A 22,880-nucleotide genomic window follows, 5' to 3' on the forward strand; every position below is an offset into this window, starting at 1 on the left:
TTTTAAAAAACTTTTGAAAGGATGTCAAAATATTAATTTTTTCGTGAAAGGTGGTGTGATACCAACTCAAGTGTTTAGCAAAACTCCTAGGAGTCAGTTTACCGTATTATCGTTACAGTATGCTTTCGAATTAACCCTGCCTCAATTAGGACTTTTAAAGGTTGTAACGTGGCCAGGTTCACGGTTTTTAGAAGAAAGGATTTTTAGGCTCGAAATTTTATTGGTGCCCACCCCCTTCGTGATGTTCTCCAACCTAAGCTCAGTTAACTCGATGTGAGCGTTCATTCTTCAAGAGGAGTTTGAGATGATTGAGGAATCAATGAGGTGTTTGGTCATGGCAATCACTATACATCTTGTTCTTGGTGTCTGATCACATGATCTTGAATTTATAGTCACACGACTTTTCCCTTTTGTTGAGGATCTTTTTTGTTTCCCTAACTCTTGCCTGGACAAATTCTTTTGAATTCCGGGTTTGACGTCCAGCGGGATGCCCTAACTTTTGCCTAAGTCACTTGTTTCGAGTTGTTGACTCAGCAAACTTTCTTTTCTTTTCTTCTTTTTTTTCATTCTTCTTTTTTTTTTTTTTTTTTTTGCACAAATCATGTGACCCTGAGACGTCTTCGATTGATTGGAAATATTGTGACTGCCTCATTTTTGATTGACGAGGGATGACCATTCTGGTATTGACTTTTCCTCAATATTTTGAAAGGTAGCCATTGTTGTATCCTTGGATGCGTGCTCCTGATGAATGTTGAATGCTCGATCAAGTTAACTGAGCACTACCCTGCCCCTAGGTTAAATATGAGGGTTTTTTCGTATAGAAAAGAAAACTCCTACTTCAAGGCTCAAAGGGGTTGACAAGGGATTAACTTCCTTATATCTCCAGTGTTTGGGAATTTGAAACAATGCCTGTACATCATCAACAGGGTTTTACTCGAAAGCACACCAATTGAGATTATTGGTATTATGTGTTCGTCATTCTCCCTTCAGAGTCATCATGCTTTATCATAGAGAGCTTGGTATCACAAGCAAATAAGAACATATTAGAGCAAGAGCGAATGAATTTTTACAAGACAAACACATCCAATGCATCGTTATTATAGTTCAAAAACAAACAAGTATTGCATATAGACAGTATTAACAAGAACAAGAAAGATTACGCATGAAAATGCATGAGAAATTACGAATTGCCAACATTGAGGAGATTTTTTCCGTATGGACTTATTGCTTCAGAAGGTCCATTGAGTCGAAGGAGAACTTCAAATCTGGCCTGCAGGTGTGAATATGATAGCCTTTGCATCAATCAAGTCTTGTACCTTATCTCGGACTGGTTGGCAATTATCGGTTGACTGACCAAGTGCCCTAGAGAGGAAACCAAACCCAGCGTTCGTATCTGAACTACAGATTACTTCTAAGAAGAAGATTCTGACGAAGCCACAAAGGAGTTGTAAGTATCAAGCTTTAGGGATTTGAGGCAGAAAAGGAGAAGCTCGTTGTCTGGAAACCTGTTATGCAATGATTTGAATGCAAATGCATATGCAATGTTTTCAAGGATCTTTTTGGAACCCAATTTGCAACATTGAAATGTAGTTGCAGCTTTGTTGAAGAACTTCGACTTCCATCTTTGAACGTCCTTCTTTAAGAATCAGGCTCACCATATCCAGTGGGTCATAGCCTCTGATTCGGGGTATGGTACTTTTGAGCTTAAAAGCATGTGGCTAAAGGAAAATAAATCCTCTTGCCCCTTGATAGGAACTGTACCCTTGAGTTTGAAGGCATCTGGCTAGAGGAAAATAAATCCTCTTGCCCCTTGATAGGAATTGTACCCTTGAGTTTGAAGGCATCTGGCTAGAGGAAAATAAATCCTCTTGCCCCTTGTCAGAAATTTAGGCTCTTGATAGTCTTTCCATAGTACCTGGAAAGTATGCGCCATGAATTCCTAAGATCCTTGAAAAAGGTTAGTAAACATGTTTGGTAAAAGCATAAGGTAATATGGACAAGGGAGTCCTACACATAAAACCTGCAAGGAAATCAAATCGTTAGGGTATGAAAAAAAATCCTGCAAGAAGATCAAGTTGTTAGGGTATAACAAATCTTGCAAGGAGATCAATTTGTTAGGGTACACACAAATCCTGCAAGGGAACCAAACGGTTAGGGTATAAACAAACCTTGCAAGGAAACCAAACGGTTAGATAATAAATACAAACAAGTCACACAAGTAGCCTTAGGTTTAAAGACTTGCATGGAGTCCAAAGGTAAGTACCCTCCCCACTGAAGTTTAGTTGGCTCATCCTGTCCTAAATAAAGATCGGGTTCTAAGGAGCTCATATCATTGACCTTTCTCGAAGGCGCTTATCTCAGTTCGGCAATCGAATCACCAACCGAAAAGGTCCCGAAAGTCCAGTCCATATGAGTGTAGCTTCGAGTATCAACCAACTTCAGTCGGAACCAAAGCCAGCCATCTCGCTACTTTCTAAAAGGCCAAAGTTTAGTTCAACTAAGGTTCTAGTGGCGAATTAGTGCTTAATGACACCACGCGGTAGCCAAGCATTTCCTCAGGTCGGATCCCAAGGAACACCAGGACAAACCAATGTGTCACACTAACGATGGCCATCAGATCAACCACATCAGTATACGCTGTGCAGTCTCCTTGATCTCATGCCATTTACCTAAGGTACTCAGATCCGGGTGTAGGATCTTTCAAACAATAACAAACCCAAGCATTTCCCTTAAAAATAAAGCACACAAACAAACAATTAAAAACATTTATAATGAACTAAGCCCTAAGGTAAACCCCTCTTAAAGACTCCCCAGCAGAGTCGCCAGTTCTGTAACTCGGTGAACTGACTTTTATTTTTAATATGCAACAATGTTGCGGTGAGCATGAGTCGCCACCGACTTTTATTTTGTCCAATGTTAGGAAGGGCAAAAAGTACAGAAAAAGACCCTTTTGAAAGAAAGCGGGCTCGGGGGGTAAGTTATGAAAAGGGAAGGTGCAAGCACCCTTTTCATCCGTAGTTATCTACGGGCTCTTAATTTACTTAGCTCATGTTTGTTTTGTTTGTTTTGAATTGAAAAGGGACATAAGGACTTTAGCGTAAATGCGTAGCCTTAGTCTTTGAAAAAGTGTTGAAAAGATGTTTTTTAATAGAGCTAGGCATATTAAGAGCACTACCCTAGATTGGTCTTTTTCTATGCTTTTTACGATTCCCAGGATTATCCATACTATATAGAAGTAGGAAATCCTTGTTATATTGGACGTGCGGGTCATCGAAGGGTCATCGTATGGTCGTTGAAGGCAACAGGGTAGAGGTACCATTAGCAAATTCGAAGGGACAATCATCTCTTTTTCGTAGGCAACAGTTCAAGGGACTAGATCATGTATTCGTAGGCAACAGTTCGAGGGACATCGAGGGACCATGATCTTTGATGATTTTTGAATCGAGGGACGTTTGCTATTGGTACCTCTATTATTCGAGGGACACAACCATTTATTCGTAAGGCAACCAAGAGGGGCATACCCTAGAGGTGAGTGAGTGTGATATATATAAGAGTGTGTTGTTTTCAGTTATTTAATCATGAGTTAGTGAGCTATGTTCAGTTGTTATCTTTTCATACAATCCTATTAGCATACATCTAAGCAGTTATAAGGTGCAGAAAGTAAAAGCAAAAAATTAACCGAAGCTATTACATGGCTTCGGGGAGGGGAGTACATAATCCAAATGGGGGATGTGCGGAAAGAATAAATCCTAAGAGCTATTACAACCTGTGAACAATTAAAATAAAAAAAACTGCGAGAAAATAGAAAGCTACGCTATTACAATTGATAGTGCGACCTATACAATTTTCTAAAAAATAAAAATAGCGGAAAAAATAATCGTTAAAAGAAGAAAGTTTTGATGTTAGTATTTTTTTTTAGAAGAAATGTTAGTAGTGATTAAATCTAATCCTAAATAAGTGAAATTAAGTTGATTAAAAAACCTAAATCTTAAACTCTAATTAATTAAATTAATTCTAAGGTCTAAAAGTATGCCTAAGTTAAGTTTAATTTAAAAAACTAATGTCTAATTTTTTATGTTTTTTATTGTTATTATTTTTGTTAAAGAAAGCAAGGTTATTAGGAAAAATAAAAGAGAAATTCGCTGGATCTTTGAAGGAAGGCCCATAATCATTTGAATCAGTCTTGGGAGAGGCGTAGGCGTTGTACGATATGGTGCAGGTAGTGATTCGCTGGGCCTCAAGCCCAAACCATAAGAAGACAAAATAAACCCTAAAATTTAAGTGGTGCAGCCGGTCCACTTCTTTCCTAATTCGGTCCAACCTCCTTCCCTTGCCTTGACTGTGTTTCTTCTTTTTCAATTGGTTCTCTCTGCATTTCTTCTTCTGTATCCATACCCTGCACAAACAAAGAACCAAAAACAGAATAATATCTTCTTCTATATCCATGCCCGGTATAAACAAAGAGCCAACAACAGAGTAAAAACAATGAAATCAAGACATAATGATTAATCGGATGCATTTTGGGCTGTAGATCGGAGAGGGAGGTTTTGTGTCATGGGTTTGCGGCGCGTGTAGGTTGAGCGTGGAGGTCCGGTGATTGAAGTGGATCACCGTGGTGGTTCGACTGCGTGCGGCGACGGGATCTGGCCGTATCAAGCTCCGTCGTGGAAGCCTGGCTGCAGATCGGTGATGATGATGACACTGTTCGCGGCGGAGGACGTCGGTGTTCTTTGCGGTTGTGCCAAATTTATTGCTACCTGTTTATAACAAAAAAAGAACAGATTGTTGTTGTTATTTTTCAGTTTCTTTTTCAATTTGAGATCCTTGACCTTATGATAATGATTGTGATGGTGTTAGTTTAATTACATGAGTATGGTGTATTTAAAAAAAAGTTTAAATTGTACACTGCAATTTTACAGGTTACTTGACTTAAATCTTGTATGGTTTAGGAACTTTCTTTATGAAACTATTGAAAGGGATTTAACAAGTTTCTACATGTCAGTAAGTTTGAAAGAAATTAGTATTGGATGGACGAATGATGGAAATTGAAGGCGGTTTTTATTATAACAAGTGAAAATGATATTGAGCTTAAAAGAAAGGTTCTTATTATGTGTCATCAGAGTGTTAGAAATAGGGTGACCAAAAATATGTTAGAAAATGTATAACCACGAGAATGGATAAAACCTTAATCATAATTTGGCCTCCAAAATAAATAAAAAGAAAGTTTTAAAAATGTATACCATCAGATAATATTCATCATACGGGTAAAAGTCGAAAATAAGAGGACGGCCTCATATGTAAATCATCGGCCAAAAAGGTTTTTAAAAAAAACTTTTGAAAAGGTTTTGAAAAAGATAAAAAAAAAGATTTGTAAAACTATGAGTGTTTATGCAGAGATTGTTGATTATTGTTGATTGAGGGTTAGAAAATTGTTAGTGAATGAAAAAGTAGGAGAATTGTTAGAAATTTGTTGATTAGGATTAGAAAATTGTTAGTGAGAGAGGAAGAGTGTGGAGTGCTCTATTTATAGACTGAGAATTAGGTTAAAACCACTCCTAAAAAGGAAATGATCCAACCCAAAGGCCCATGGACCTTCTTGATCCACAAGATTAAGAACCTGGTCGTACTTGTGTCCAGGTGCGTCCAGGCGTCCAGGTGCAAAAAAGATTAAAAAAAAGTTTAAAAAGATGGAAATGCACCAAGCGGGAATTGAACCCGTGACCTTTTGTATGTAAGCCTTACTTCCTAACCAACTGAGCTATATTATTTATTTGAAATAAAAAGCCAATTGAAAGTGTATGAAGTATCGGCCAACATTTTCTATTTATTAAAATATAAGCAATTTTAAGAGTAAACTACTATATTTTAAAATAGAATTTGAATCGAATATTTATAAAATTCAGGATGTAAATGAACCCAAGATTTTAAAAAATCCAATTTTGAAAATAAGTTTGAAAATTTTTGTCACTAAAAAGTGTGGGCAAATTTTGGGGTATGACAGATGCCAAAACAAATGAACCAGAGGTGGTGTTGGACACCCAACGCTGTCTATCCCAATGAAGATCATTAGTTGGAAATGTAGGGGGTTGGGGAGTCCCCGTGCAGTTCGAGCCTTGTTAAGGCTCCTCCATTTGGAAAACCCTGATTTGGTTTTTCTAAGGGAAACTCGCCTATTAGAGGAGGAGATTCTGAATCTTAAGGCTAGAATGGGTTTTGAGTTCTGTCATGTGGTAGTTTGTGTGGGTGTTGGGAGGAAGAGGGCGGGAGGCCTGGCGCTGCTTTGGAATGAAACTTTAAAGATTGATATTATGTACATCTCAAATAACCATATAAGTGGGACTGTGGTAAGGGATAACGACACTCACAATTGGTTCTTCAATAGGATCTATGGTTTTCCAATAGAAGGCAATCAAAGGAAGACTTGGATTTTGTTAGAGGACATGGTTAGGAGGGGTGGTGATAATGTTATTTGTTTTGGGGATTTTAATGACACATTAGCGGAACATGAAAAATATGGAGGTAATTGCAGATCTTCATCCCAACTCTCTTAGGGCCGTCAAACTTTAGACATTTATGGATTAGTCGATTTGGGCTATGAAGGTTACCCATTCACATGAACCAACGGGAGGCAAAATGAAGACAACATTCAATGTAGATTGGATCGCATGGTCACGTCCTCCAGTTTTATCAATCGTTTCAATCCTATCAAAGTTCTTCATCTGCCGCATCATGGATCTGATCATGCAGTTATTAGGATTGGTCTGGAGCCTGAAAGTGAGGAGTTTAGCAAGAAGCAAAAGTTCATCTTCAGATTCAAGGAAGTTGGGTCAAAGGACTCTAGATGTGAAAAATTGGTTGGGCAGCTTTGGAATGGTTCTATGTTACAGGGACACCGTCGGCTTAGAGCAATGCAGGGTTTGGATATGCATTTCAAAGAATACAGGATCAGAACTGTGTCAAAGGAACTATCCAGGATTGAGGCTCTTTTAAGGGAGGATGATAGGTGGTTGGCTAACCCGGAGGATATCAATAGATACAAAGCCCTTGACGAGCAACATAATACGCTCATGAAGTCAGAGGAGATTATTTAGGGACAGAAAAGTAGAGTGGTTTCGCTCAATCATGGTGACCGAAATAATTTTTTTTTCATGGTAAGACTAAGCAGAGCCGAAAGACCAATTCTATTAAAAGGCTTAAAGATGAGAGTGGGGGCTGGTGGAAGGGTAATGATAATTGCGAGAGGATTCTGGTTAGCTATCTCACAGAGGTGTTCTCCACTTCCAATCCGTCCCATATCCAAGAAACATGTGAGGTTGTCAAAGGCAAGTTGAAAGAGGATCATATTATTTGGTGTGAGATGAAGTTTACTGCTCAAGAGGTTAAGGAGGCTCTCTACCAGATGCACCCTTTGAAAGCCCTGGGACCCGACAGACTGCCCGCGCTTTTCTTTCCAAAATTTCGGCACATAGTTGGTTCAAACATGATCAACCTGGTTCTAGATATTCTAAACAATAATAAAGATCCTAGAGTTCTAAACAACACCTTCATTGCTTTGATACCTAAATGTAAAAACCCTTCTTCCCCTAAGGACATTCGGCCCATTAGTCTTTGTAATGTAGCAATGAAAATAGCTACGAAGGCGATTGCGAACAGAATAAAAAGAATTCTCCCGGAGGTGATTGATGAGGAGTAAAGCACCTTTGTTCAAGGGCAGTTGATCACTGATAATGCCCTTATTGCGATGGAGTGCTTCCATTGGCTCAAAAAGAAGACTAAAGGATAGAAGGGAGTCATAGTGCTCAAGCTAAACATTTCAAAGGCGTACGATCCATTGGAATGGGATTTTGTGATTGGCATTCTTAGTTCCATGGGATTTCCTGTATTGTTGGTTTAATCTTATCTACAAATGCATTTCAAATGTGTCCAACCAAGTTCTAATCAATGGCTAGGCTAGCAGGAGTTTCAGACCTGAGAGAGGCCTCCATCAGGGGGACCCTCTCTCACCTTATTTATTCATCTTGTGTGCTGATATTTTTTCAGGTTTGATCAAGAAGGAGGTGCATAAAAGGAGTCTTCACGGAGTTCAGGCGGCTAGGTAGGCTCCTGTTATTTCCCATCTCCTCTCTGCGTACGACAGCCTGTTATTCGCCTGAGCAAATTCCCATGAAGCTAAAATTATCATGGAGATCCTCCAGCGGTATCAAACGTCTTCTGGTGAAATGGTGAATTTGGACAAGTCCGAGGTCTCTTCAGCCGCAACTTAGGGGAAGACGTGGGTGATTCAATTCGTAGCATAATGGGGGTTAAGCCGGTTATTAGCCATGTAAAGTTCTTAGGGCTGCCTGTTGTTTTTGGGAGGTCAAAAAAAGAGATCTTTGCTTTGGTCTTGGAAAGGGTGTGCAAGAAGGTAAAAGGTTGGAAGGAGAAATTTCTGTCTAGGGCCGGTAAGGAGGTGCTTATTAAAGTGGTAGCTGTAGCGGTAAAAATATACTCGAACGTTATTGCGCGCTCGAAATATCAATAGAGTCGCCACCGAACTTTATTTATTCCAAGAAGGAAAGGGAAAATATCGATAAAACCCACGAAGAGAAAAGAAATGGATAAGATGGTCATCGCAACCAAATTAGGGTTTGGGAGTCGGTTAAGCAAGGGGAAGGTATTAGCACCCCTCACCTCCATCGTACTCGATGGGACCCATTTAGTTAGTTTTGTGTTTGAGTGTTAGTGTAATATTTGTGCTCTTTAGCTTATTGATCGAGAAAAGATAAAAGAAAAGGTTTTTTTAGGTTTTTTATTATTATGAAGAAAAAGAAAAGATTTTTTATTATTATGCTCGCCAAGACGTTTGTATCTTGTGCCTACATATTCCCTAGTGCAATGGGAAAGTCAGAGCAATCGTAGTTCGGGCGAAGAACCACGAAAGTTTGTTGGTTGATTTTAGCGAGAGGTACTCGATCGCTTTCAAATGGAAATACTATGCTCACATGGATATAAGATCACTACAAGAATGGATGACTAAATCAAGAGTAAGACGAGATTTTGGCCATCATCGCATTCAAGTGGAAGATATTCAATCTTCACATGTGGAAGTATGTTCGCATTCGTTGATTAAAAGGGGATATTGACTGACTTTTAGTAAAGGATTGAGCATAGGTGTTCACCTAGCGCGTCTTTACCCAAGGTATTCAACAGGAGCGAGCCCCATTGTCACTTGTTGTCCTTGTTAATTAATTTGTTTTAATTCAAAAGATCAAGGTATTCAAGAGGTGTTCACCCCTTATCACTTAACCTCTTGGTTTGATTAAAGTGTCTTAATTCAAAAGATCAAGGTATTCAAGAGGTGTTCACCCCTTGTCACTTAACTTTTTGGTTTGATTAAAGTGTTTTAGTTCAAAAGATCAAGGTATTCAAGAGGTGTTCACCCCTTGTCACTTAACCTCTTGGTTTGATTAAAGTGTTTTAGTTCAAAAGATCAAGGTATTCAAGAGGTGTTCACCCCTTGTCACTTGATCAATTTGAATGATTAAAATGTTTTGATTCAAAAGATCAAGGTATTCAAGAGGTGTTCACCCCTTGTCACTTGATCACTTTGATTGATTAAAATGTTTTGATTCAAAAGATCAAGGTATTCAAGAGGTGTTCACCCCTTGTCACTTAGTCTCTTAATTTGATTAATGAAAGGTTTTAAAAAAAGGTGTTAATCCAAAAGAATCGAGGTATTCAAGAGGTGTTCACCCCTTGTCACACGATCTTTAGGTATGGTTAAGAAAAAGGTTTTCGAAAAGATGAAGCTCTGGATCGAGAATTATTTGTAACGACTTGGCGTTGGACCAAGGTTTATTTACTTTTTGGAATGAGATGAATATAATGTTTTTGGTATTTTTAACATGAGAATAAAGTCTAAAATCTAGAAACATGTTTTTTTGTATTATATATTTTTTATTAGAAAATAAAAGCAAAATAAAATATTAAAGAAGCTTAATCAAACAAGTTAAATGGGCAAGAAAATAAATAAAATGAGCGTGTAAGCATGCAAAATAGGGTATTAGTTAAAGGAGTTCGCTGGGCTTTAAACAGTGAGCCCAAATCAAATAGAAGAGGCTCATGGAAAGGGTTTTAATTGTTGAGCGCTGGGGTGTGTACAAGAGAAATTCGAGTTGGGCTTATTCATCAAATTACAGGCCCCAAGAACAGCCGGCTAAAGGGGGTGTGGAACGAGACAACATGCATAAAAGTGGAATCTGGATCGGACCTAGCTAACAAGCCCATTAAGCATCAAAGAAAACCTAGTGTTGTCCGCCTCTCAATGCTCTCTCACGACTCTTTCACTCGTTTTCTCTCTGCCTCTCAGTTCTCATTCTATCTCTGTTTCTACATCTTCTTCACATTCAATTTCTCAAACCAAATGGCCATGGAAGAATCAATCAATAATAACACATACTTCAAGCAAAAAAACAAATCTACACAAAATTCTAAGCATATGAAAATGACAGTCTTACAAAATAGGAACAACAATCATCAAATAGTCCGATACCATTCAAAAATTTGGAAAAAGAGAATACCGTCGGAGATGAGTTCGTTGAAGGAATTGTGATTCGGTGGTGATATTGAGCAGTGTTGAAGACCGATCAGGAATCGAACGTGTGGAAGATTGCTGAATGAAGATGCCGATTCGGACTCTACCCCTTCTGATTTCGATCTCTTCTTCTATTGCGAGATTGGCGATTGGTTGTTGTTATGAAGATGATGGCGGTGTCGAGTTGTTGTATTTGCAGGTTATAGTGTTTTTGTTTTGAGCTGAAGGTGATCTTTGTTGTGTTCTTTCTGTTGTATTGTGTCCGGTTCCGACTGTTGAAGGTAGAGTGTGGTTGTGAATGATTGGTGTTTTTGAATGTGTTGTTGTAGCTGAGTGTTGAAGGCAGTGAAGGTGAAGGTTCGGTTGAGCTTGTGCAGAAGATATCGTCTGCGTTTTTTTGAGTTGGTGTGGAGTTTATGGTTGTGTTTGTTGAGGCTTGTGGTTCTGTGAGTTGTTTGGAAGGTTAGAAAGAGTGGAGGTTTCGGTTGTGTTGAGTGCAGAGGTTTGTGAGAGTGGAATTTTGGTTTAGAAGTTGTTGTGAATGGAGATTTTTCGTCTGTCTCCCTCCCTTGCTTGTGCTCTCTTGGTCCCTCATATAGACCTCTTATGATGAAATTGGGGGGAAAATTGGAGAGACTTTTGAACATTTGTGGTATACTGATCTATGGCTTTCTTCTGCAGATTATGCTTTTGATATTTTGGTGCAAGGTTTGGAGCAGATGGGAGCAGCAGTGTTGGACAGGTTTTGGACAGTTATGGAACAGATTTTTGGAGCATTGTGTTTGTTGGAGAAAGATGCAGAGTGATGTTGCAGCCACTTTGGACTCTAATGTTTGGAATTGGGACCATTTGAACAAATAATAATAATAACAATAAATAAAATAAAAATTAATCTAAACTAAAAGTAAAAATAATATTAAAACTAAAAATTAATCTAAATTAAAAATAAAATAATATTAAAACTTAATCTAAACTATCTAAAGTTATTTTTTTTAATATTTTTTTTAATTAAATTTAACTAAAAATTAAACCATGTGAAAATGCAAATGAAATCTATTTTTTCGCTGACTTTAGTAAAAGTCCATTTAGTTTCAAAAATATGCAAAAATGCGACGATTAAAATACATATGCGACATGACTAAAAATGAATGAAATTTGTAGGGCAAAAATTGGGGTGCGACAGTAGCGTAGGCTATTCCTAGCTACATCATGAGTTTCTACAAACTTCCAGAAAGTTGCTGTCATGATATTGAAGCAATGATAACTAGGTTCTGGTGGGGATCAAATGGAGGAAAGAAAAAGATTCATTGGTTGAGCTGGGAGAAGCTGTCTGTGGCTAAAAGTGAGGGTGGCTTGGTATTTCGCGGGATTAGCGATTTCAACACTAGTTTGCTTGGGAAACAGTATTAGAGATTACTCACGGACGGGGATTCCTTTCTAGGGAAGGTGTTAAAAGGAAGATATTATCCTCGTCGGTCCATTGATGAAGCAACGATGGGATTAAATTCAAGTTTTGCGCGGAGAAGTATCCTTAGACCCAGAGATGTGGTGTCAAGAGGCACTCGGTGGAGGATTGGAAATGGTGAGAGTGTGAGGATTTGGAATAATAACTGGATTTTGGAGAATCCCAGATTCAAAGTTCTCAGTCACATTGGTAATCGTGACAGAGATGTTAAGGTCAACGATCTGATTGATGTCGACCTTGGAACTTGGAATACAGCACGGGTCCATGTAGTTTTTCCCCCTTCAAAGGCTAAATAAATTCTAAGCATTCCTCTCTCGAGGAGGCTCCCAGCGGATAAATTAATCTGGCACCATGAGAAGAGCGGAGAGTATTCTGTTAGTGTAGCGGTGAAATTTGTGAGACTAAAGCCATGGGAAAGACTTAGCTCATTTGTTTTAAACAGAGTCGCCACCGCGCTTTATTGTTTCAAAAAAGAATGGGAGAAAGAGCGAATAAAACCCACAAAAGTTTTTAAAATCAAAACTAATAAACTTAATTGAGATTTGGATACAGAGGGTTTGTTATACAAGGGGAAGGTTTTAAGCACCCCTCATATCCATGGTATCCCATGGGAACCTCTTTGAAAATGTTATTTTTTTTTGTGTACATTTATTTGAAAAGCATATGTGAACTTGTTTAAAAAGAGTGTGGGGATGGGAAAAGAAGATTTTTAAAAGTGAGCTCGATAAGACATAGCATCTTAGGCATACATACCCCTTTTAAAGAAAACGGAAGTCAGAGCTTTTGTAGTTCCTCTTAAAAAGGAAAATAAATGGGGGTTAAAGTGGCCAAAATCTTTTTGGGTGTTGAGCTTTAACAATACTCAACGGGTTTTTAAAATGTTAAACTTTAACAATACTTAACAAGTTTAATAAAAAGGGACCAAGCTTTAACAATACAAGCTCAATGGACTAAGAGTAGTTTCACCGGGAATAATTCTTCTCTTAGTACCAAGGTTTTAAAACAAAGGGGTTTGTTGAGCTTTAACAATATAAAACCAAGGGTGGATTTTAAAAAGGTTGAGCTTTAACAATACAAAACCATTTTTGAATAAGTGAAAAGCTTTAACAATATTTTAACACAAAATAAAAGAGATTTGGAAAAGAGTTTGAGTACCTTGACAATTTTAGTCAATATCATTCCCATTCCTCTGGATTTTCATCAAACAACTTAAGCAATCAATCACTGGATACCTCAAGTGTGTGTGTGTGTGTGTGTGTGTGTGTGTGTGTGTGTGTGTGTGTGTGTGTGTGTGTGTGTGTGATAACATGTGTTACAAAAGACAAGTAAGTGAGTATGATAATCATCAATGATAATGAGCAAAGATATTTATACCTTTGGATTAATTCATGTATGAATGATGGATGATGAATATGAAACTCGTGCATATGGTCAGATAAACAAGATATATAAAAAGATAATATAATAGATACAAGTACAGAAACACAAGGATGGAAATCAACAAGTATATGTACAAGTACAAAGGATGATGATCAAGGTAAACAAGTTCATTTAACATGAATAACAAAGATTAAGCTATTTTGAATTAGGGTTTTGAAATTAACACCTAACCCTAATTGAATTTTTAATGATTAAATATCAAATTCTAAAAGAGAATTGGTCTAAGGGTACATGAGAAAGTCAAGGGCATTTTATCCTAACCCTAGAAAATATATTTACAAAAATACACAAGGTTGATTTGAAGAAAATATTCAAGAAGGAAATGTTTTGTTGATTTTTTTAATACATAAAAATAATAAACATTTTTGGGTTTTTTAAACATAATATGAAAATATGCAACATAAATAAACCATACAAAAAAGAACAAGTTAAAAAAGTTAACTTTTCTATTTGTTATGATTTTTTAAAGTTTGGTTAAAATTAAAAGGGTTAAATGACTTTTGCCCCCCTGCCATATAGGCGTGTTTTGGTTTACCCCCCTTAAAAAAATTTTTTTGGCGCAGACCTTAAAAAAAAATTTCAATCATTAAAGCCCCTGTTCCATTTTTTGGCCAAGATTCTTAGAATCTTGCCTACGTGGCGTGCTGACTGTGTATTTGCTGCACACGTGACATTTTTTAATTTCCATGTGGAATTTCGTTTTTTTAATTTAAAAAAAAAATTTGAAATTTTTTTGTAAAAATGCTTTTATCCCATTTAGAATTGAAATCAAACATGCAGTAACTATTTCCTTACATAATCTTCTAGAATAACTAGAATAAAAAAATTTGTTTAAAATATAATTTTACAAGTTTATCTCCAAGTGAAATGATAATTTAATCTACTTATTTAACAATAGTTTTATACAAAATGATAAAGAAAAAACTCAAAAATCACTATATTTAAGAATATCATTTTTCAATAAAGTGAATATTGATGTGCAAAGACGGATAAAAGTTAGTCATCGAAATTTTAATTTTTTATATTATATCACACTATTTATTTTCAATAAAATTATAAAATTTTGCAAATAATGGGACTTGAACCCATGTCCTCTACATTAAAGAGGAGAGGCGCTACTACTAGAACAAACAACTTTTGTTGTTTATTATTTGAACTGAAAGTATAAATTATACAATGCATTCTATATTTCATAAACTATCTTATAATATTTTATTTATTTACTGCTATTTTTACATATACATTATTTCATAAATTATTTATTTTTTACTACTATTTTATAATATACTTATTTGTTTAGTGCTACTTCATAAATTATTTATTTTATAAATTTATTTGAATATGAAGTAATTGTTATAGTTAATAATTTTTTTATTTAATATTAATTTTATATATTAACGATATTTTTTAATTATATAAAAGTGAAATTAATATATCAACGTTATTTTTTTTAAATTTTATATTAACGTTATCAAATTAATTTTTTATTATAAACTTATTTAAATAATTATATTGTAACTAGTTATATGTAAATATGTATAGTATATATTGTAACCAATTATATTGTAACTATGTAACTAATTATAACTATGTATAATATATACTGTATAATTATATTGTAACTTATTATTAATATAGCTCACTTGGTGGGAGTATCCCATTTTAACCTACAACTAACAAGTTAAAAAAAAATTAACCCAAAACATGTAGCTCACTTGGTGGAAGTATCCCATTTTAACCTACAAGTGCCAACTTAAAAAAAAATTAATTTTTTTTGTGGCTTTTAAGGCTTGAACCCACGCCACTGAACTTACCACACAAAACATACACCACTGGGCCAGCGCGCCATAAGTGATAACAAGGTGAGCCCAACTCAATATGAGAGAAAACAAGCTGGAAAAGGGGAAAATTAAAGAAGCAAAAAGGTCTGGGGCGAGGGGGATTCGAACCCCAGACCTAAGGCATGAAAGGACTAAGAGCAAGCTGGTGACCAAGTGAGCTAGCGATGTATTCAGTTAAAAACACGCTTCCAACTCATTATGTTTTAACTTTCATTTTTAAACTGAAGAATGGCGCCAAAGCCATCTTCATCTTCTTCGTGAGATAACAACAACAACAACAATGGTTGATTTTCAAACTTCTCTAAATCTTAATCAAATTTAACAAAATAAAAGTGCATTTGGATCCATTTTTAAGCACGATTTCAACAACATAACTATTAACAATTAATTCATACTCAAACATTCAGATTCCTGGAAAAATACGTATGAACCCTAAAAATAATTTTTGAAATTAAATCCTTAAAACACACAATTAAGCCCTAACCTTAAGGTTATTGATCCTCACATATTTCTGAATAAAATGGTATCAAACTTTGTTAAAAATGATGCTCAAACAAGGGAGTTCAAAGTTTGAATTTTACCTCTGAATTGCAACTCGAACCTGGCAAATGGAGACTTCCAGAAGTTGGTTATTGATCTTGTTAGTTCCATGGGACCTTAATGAAGCTTTATGGGCACTCACTTGAGCTTGAGACCTTATGGATCCTCTTGCTCAAAGTTACCTACAAGACAAGGAAGTAAAAGTGGAACTTGATGTTCCAAGTGTTACAGCTTCAAATGAATGGTTCAAACAGCTTCCATATGGTATAGTGAAGGTGTTTGAATGATTAATTTGGCTAGTGAGCTTATGGAATGAAGTTTGGAAGGTTAAGGCTCTTTGTGAAGCTTTAATGGAGGTATGAAGGTAATTCTGAGTTTGAGGTGTTTAGGAAATGTTTGGAGATGATCAACAATTTCTATATAGTGTATAGAAGGTGTTAGAAAGGTTGGTTTCTACCCAGAACTTCTGTAACTCAAAATTGCTATAAAAATGCAAATGACAAAAAAATGGATTTTGGAATGAAGAGTGACTTTGGGATTTTTTGTCTGTTTGATCAAGGGAGTGAGGCCCTCTATTTATAGGCGTGAATTAGGGTTTGTGGAGGGAAAAATATTAGCGTTTGGAGTTCACATGTGATACTTGTACCACTTTGCTTGTTTGTGAAGAAATGAGAAAGTTATGGTTCCCATGGTGAACTACAATGCTTTAAGCATGCTTAAAGAGATTCTTCTGCAACTTAGAAGGTTACTTGTTGTGTTTGTAATTCTTTGGGTGCAGAAGAGACATGGTAGAGGCTCAAGGAGAGTTGACTTAGTGTATAAAGCTTCTTTTTCAATATGGAAGTCACCACTTTAGTCTTGAAATGGAATGGATTCTTGGACAAAGCTTGAAACACTTGGGTAATGGCTCAAAAGAGTGTGTAATCTTCTGATTATGGCCTCTTAAACAAGTTAGAGGACCTGTCTTGGCTTGATTCTAGCAGATTTGGATAAGCTTGCAATTTGATTCTTCAAAGTTCTTCATGAAAATAGCTTGAATTCAAATGCCTTGGAGCTCTCTTTGCAAAATTATATCTCATAGCTCAAGCCATAGAATTTCATGCTAATGGTCTATTTGGAAAGCCCTTGCTACATAATTCAATCCACTTGTTAAAAGTTTTCTCAAACTCTTTTAGGATCATGGAGAAAAATGGCCACAAAGTTAGGAAAAATTCAAGTGAAAACACTTACAAATTTTCTAAGTTTTTTAAACATAATCTTCATAATTCCATATCTCCCAAAATAATCATTTTTTGTTGAAATGAAACAAAGTGGTTTATTTGATTAAGACCTATAACGTTCATGTTGGTTTTTTTGGTTAGCAAATGATATGTGCATAATGATAATGATGATGATGATCCTACTATTTGGAATATGGTGGTATCTCAGTGGTCAAAATTTGGGGTACAACAGCTGCCCCTATTTAAGTTCCTGATACCTGATGAGGGGAAGATGGAATCATTGTCTCAGCACTGTAGGAGGGACTTAAATACAAAAAGATAGCACAATTTTGGACCCTGAGAGCCCACATGCATGATATGATGTGAAAGCAATATATATATATATATATATATTTGATTTTTATGGAATAAACAACATCCTCCCTTCAAATTAGGAGAAGGGAAACATATCTAATGGGGATATACAGTGAGCAGTCCCCGACTATTAGGGAGAAGAACAATGCAACAGACTTTGGTAAACTTAGGATTTTCACAGAACAGGGTTTAATCTTCTCCATGGCTGCTTTCACATGCTGGGGAAGGAAATCAATAGGCTTTCTCAATGAACTGTCTCATATGCTGGGGAGACTCACCATTCATAAAGGAAATAACCAACTTCAATTTGAACTGTCTCGACGCTGGAGAGACAAACCATTCATATTAAACTTCAACATGAACTGTCTCGACGCTGGAGAGACTAACCATTCTATTGTACCCCAATTTCTTACCAATGAGATCCCACCATATTTCCAAATATTAGGATCATGATTATCATCATGCATATCATTTTCTAACCAAAAAATACAAAAAAAATGTTGCTTTTTGCTTGTGTCCCAAGACAGGAGACTGATCAAAGAGGAGACTGAGAAAATTAGGGTTTTAAGGCCCACAAGGAAGTTCAACATTCTCCTATGATTCAAAGGATTCTCTCATCAATATCCAAGTCCAAATATGGCACAATTCAAGATCAATCACTTTCAAGATCACCTGAGACCCCAAATTAGGGTTTTAACCTGATTCCACTAGAGGGTTGACTTTTAATCAGGTCATGGCTCCAAGACTCAAATCATGATTCAAAGGCATCCAAATAAACATTATAATCCATTCATATCATTCATTTGAAGATGAGACCTTGATTCATATGGAATTCACAAAACTGCAGTTCATTTGGAAAAAGTCAATTGTGTGGGTCAACCTTTGACTTTTGAGAAAAATGGTCAACCATGAACTTTTAAGGATTCAAATCATCATCATATGACTATTGAAGACATTTGACCAAGAGAAATAAAGAAAATTCATCAAGAATAAAAAAGTCAACAAAAGTTAAAATTAGGATTTTTAAGTGATCTTGACCTCATTTTGGGAACTTCAAATTTCACCTGCACATTAAAAAATCTCCCAACAGGAAAGTTGTAGATCTTGATCAAATAAACAACTTTGTCAGTTATCTCATTTCAACAAAAAATGATTATTTTGAGAGATATGGAATTATGAAGATTATGTTCAAAACCTTAGAAATTTTTTAAGTGCTTTCACTTGAGTTTTTCCTAAACTTTGTGGCCATTTTTCTCCATGATCCTAAAAGAGTTTGAGAAAACTTTTAAAATGTGGATTGAATTATGTAACAAGGGCTTTCCAAAGAGACCATTAGCATGATTTTTCATCACTTGAACCATGAGATATGATTTTGTGAAGAATGCTCCATGACACTTGAATGCAAGCCATGAACATGAGAAAGTTATGAAGCAAAATCATTTTTTAATGAAAGATTCCTTCCTCGTAACTCCTCTTGCTTTTTCTAAGCACCATAATCAGTAGGTTACACACGCTTTTGAGCTATGGACCAAGTGGTTTACGCCTTAACCAATGCATAATGCCATTTTAAGCAAAAAGCCATGACTTCCATTTTGGAAAAGGGACTTTAATCACAAAGTCCACTCTCCTTGAGCTTCCAACTTATTTATTCAGCAAAAAAAGCAAGTTGAATGTTACAAGAAAGCCTCCTCAATGCTGAGAAAGCAACCAACAACTCCAAGCATGCTTGTACCTTCCATTGGAAACACAATTTTCTCATTTCTTCATCAAGAAGCAAAAGTACACAATTTGAAAATTATGAAGACATGTGATCTGATTTTTCCCTCCATAAACCCTAATTTATGTCTATAAATAGATACCCTTGCTCATTGCATCAAACACACCAGAATTCTCCAAGTGACCCCTAACTTGAAATTCTCCTTCTTTCCTACTTTGCATTTTCCAAGTCACTTTAAGTTCCATAGGTTTTGGGTGTCAACCAAGCTTTCCAACAACTTCTAATCATCATTTAGAAGCTGTACACCATAATCACTACTGTGGACCTCCGATTTTTTTTAATACCGGGCCATACCTCTGATCTGTAGAGATACGTGAACTGACTCTTTTTTGTCGCTTAATGCTTTCGCATTTTTTTTGAAAATTCACAGAGTCGCCACCGACCTTTTATTTTATCCAATTAAGGAAAGGTTTATAAAAGAAACAGAAAAAAGACCTTTAAGAAATTCTGGGTAAGGGGGTAGGTTATACAAAGGGAAGGTGTTAGCACCCTTTGTATCCATGGTTATCCATGGGCTCTTAAGTTTTCTTAGCTCACTTGTTTTTCGATCACTTTTCAATTGCTCTGAAATTGCTCATATGTGGTTTCAAATACCTTTGTAAATTGAATTTTGTAATGATCCGTGTGTGGATGTATACAAAATGCTTGTTTATCTTTCGAAAGATGTTTTGAAAAGAACGTTAACTTTGTAATAACCCGTGTTTGGATGTATACAAAGTATTGTCTTTTTTGAAAGTTTTGAAAAATCAACAGTGTATGAGAATTTTGTTTGTTTTGATTTGAGCAAGCAAACTAGGAGGTCTACCTTGAGTTGTAAGGTCTTTATCCTATTTCCTTTAAAAATCTATCCTTTCACCGGATATAAAAGCAAGGTTCGATTTTGTACTCAAAATAGTAGAATTTGACTTTGATTTTGAAAGAATGAAAAGGATTACCTGAAGAGGTGCAAGTGTGATTGTGATTGGATTCAGATATTTATCTTTGAAGTTAGTGATCTAACGGTTCAATTTTATCTTTGACATACACGCAGTTTATATATATGCGGGAAATTAAAATGCGGAAATGTAAAGTGCGGAAAGTAAATCTACGCTATTACATCGATTGTGCGGGAAATGTAAACTAGCCTATTTACATCAATTTGACATCCTATACATTTATCTAGGAATTTAAATTGCAAGAAAATAAAAGGCATGTTTTTTGGATTTTTATGATTGATTTTAATTGTAATTAATGCATGATTAATTAAATTAAAATGAAGAAAAAAGATTAAAATAGATTTAAACCTAGAAATTAAGTTTAAAATATGTACAAAATATTTGTTAATTAATTTTAAAACAAAACTAATTTTTTTGGAACTTTTGGAAATTGATTTGAAATTGATTTAAGTTAATTAAAACATAATTATGCAAATAATTATACAAATAATTAAAACTTAAAAAGAAAATTATTCAAAATATGTACAAAATTAGTTTATAATATATAAACAATATTTAACACAAAGAACAATTTTTTTTATGATTTTTTGATTGGTTAGAATAATTAAAAAGCAAATATATAAATATATACTAATTAATTATGCAAAAATATTAAAATTTTGAAGAAAATAAAATATTTTTATTTCAGAAAATAATATATTATTTTAGAAGTCTAAAAATATTTTTTGTGTATTTTTTGGATTTTTAAAACTATTTTAAATTAATTTAACAAAGAAATTAAAATAAAATAGAAAATAAAATAGAAAATAAAAGGATACTGATCCTGTGTGGTAATCAGTGAGGGCGCATGGTGGGGAAGAGTGATCTGGCGCGTTGAATCATTCATTAAATGAGATCAGATGGTCCAGAAATTGAGGCACGTGGTGATCAGTACACCTGCAAAGCACTGGATTAGTGGAAAGTTTAAAAACACGCGCGCGCTTCTGGACCAATGAGGGGGAGACACCTCATCGTCTTCAACCTTCAGACAAGGCCTTTTACAGCGCTTTTGTAAAAAAGCGCTATTGTAAGTGAACCCTAAATCTGCAAAATAACGAATAGGGTCAAACAAGCATAGAAATCAAGCGCGATGGTACCATTGGATTCGTCTTGTTCCACTGAATGTAACCCTGCCCTTAATTTGTTTTAATTTTGGCCCTAATGAAGAACCCTAATTTTGAGCTAAGAAAACCCTAAAATGGTATATGCTACAAACATCCATTAAAATCCAATTGAAGCTCCAGAAACGACCAGAGCTTCAAACCAAACACAATTATGCATCTACATCTTGTTAAATATGCGTGTGTTATGAGATATAAGTTGGTTTTAGTTTGAACAAACCGTGGCCTATATAGCTCGATTCAGTGATGTTTAGGACTTGCAATTGATTGGAATAGTTTCAGTGAAGCTCAGAGATGATGTTTGAATGCTTAGTTTGTATTGAAATGGACTGAAATTAAAAACTCGAATTTAAATTTTCTTTGAATTTTTTTTAAGTGATTACAAGTGTATATGAGCAAGGCTTTGTTTCTGATTCGTGTCTCTTGTTATTGCTGAACTATGATAGCTTATTTATAAGCTATGTGTGCTTACAATTGAAGCTAATATGTGCCTTAGTTGCCTTTGTTGAAAACTTGGTTTTTAAATATTAAAACCCTTGAATTTTTGACCAAGTCTTGACTCCATTCAATGCTCTTGCCTTGTGCACCAATCCTCTGCAGAAAATTGAAGGTTCCTTGGGTGAGTCATGCTTAGATTGTAAGCTACCATTTATCCATGCATTTTCCTTTTAATTTTAATCTTAAAGTAAGATAAAATCATGCAAAAATGGATAAAAAAAAGGCATGGGCTTAGTCTTGGTCGTGGGAGGCCCATAACATCATGGAAATGATGTTTGAATGCTGAAAACTTGGCCCCATTTGGAAAAAATGCAATTTTGAACAATGTTGATTTCATGTATTTTTCCAAAATTTAGCCAACTTCAACAAGGTGTAAATCCCTCAATTTTTGTCATATGAAGGAGATCTTGCACTTTTTGGAAACCTCAAAGAGTCCTCTAACCAATGCCTTTGGTCTCATGTCAAAATGATTTTTGAAGCTCCTTGTGTGTCCTTTTGAAAAAAGTGTCTTTTTGTTGACTTTGAAAATGACCTGTAATGTCTTTGATCATATTTTTCAAATGGTGAATCCAATGACCATGGGATCAATGGCATTTGAAAGATAATTGAATTTCCTTCAAAACAAGCTTTGGTTTGAATTTTTTGGATGAAGGATGAGAGAGTTATGATCAGTCAAAGTTGAGTTGACTTTTCAGGCAAAAACCCTAATTTTGAATCTTAGGGTTTTGTTGATTTTTGATCTTTCCTTGATGAATTATGATCATCCAATGATCAAATAATGAATCCTTTGACAAAATATGGACCTTGACAAAAAATTTCATTTTTGACTGTCTGTTGACTTTTTTGGTCAAACGGGTCGTCTGTTGACTGTTTGAGCTGCTGACGGTGCGTCTGAGTGAATTGAAGTTTGAAAATTTGTATGATGGTACTTTGAGATATATGGATGTGTATGAAATCCATTTGAGCTCTCAAAAACTTGTTGCTCCTGTAAAAACAAGAAAAACCCTGATTAGGGACTGTTTGTGTAGGAGACAGTTAAGCGTACCTGATTTTTGTGCAGTGTTGAGTCTCTGC

General features: G+C 35.5%; 1 protein-coding gene across 1 annotated transcript; it reads left to right on the plus strand.

Annotated features, from left to right (window-relative positions):
* The first annotated feature begins 11,785 nt into the window (after nucleotides 1-11,785).
* LOC131638162 (uncharacterized mitochondrial protein AtMg00310-like) lies at nucleotides 11,786-12,337 on the plus strand. The gene is made up of 2 exons (XM_058908711.1): nucleotides 11,786-11,932; nucleotides 11,987-12,337. The coding sequence occupies exons 1-2, from the start codon at nucleotides 11,786-11,788 to the stop codon at nucleotides 12,335-12,337; spliced, it is 498 nt and encodes a 165-aa protein (XP_058764694.1).
* Nucleotides 12,338-22,880: the final 10,543 nt, after the last annotated feature.

Source organism: Vicia villosa, unplaced genomic scaffold (genome assembly GCF_029867415.1).
Source record: "Vicia villosa cultivar HV-30 ecotype Madison, WI unplaced genomic scaffold, Vvil1.0 ctg.002191F_1_1, whole genome shotgun sequence".
Lineage (NCBI taxonomy): Eukaryota > Viridiplantae > Streptophyta > Magnoliopsida > Fabales > Fabaceae > Vicia > Vicia villosa.

Excerpts from the sequence above, each read along its gene's own strand:
- LOC131638162 (XM_058908711.1), top strand. The coding sequence starts at position 11,786 with ATGAGTTTCTACAAACTTCCAGAAAGTTGCTGTCATGATATTGAAGCA. Across the intron at positions 11,933-11,986 it reads CTAAAAGTGAGGGTGGCTTG|AGATTACTCACGGACGGGGA; the intron begins GTATTTCGCGGG and ends AAACAGTATTAG.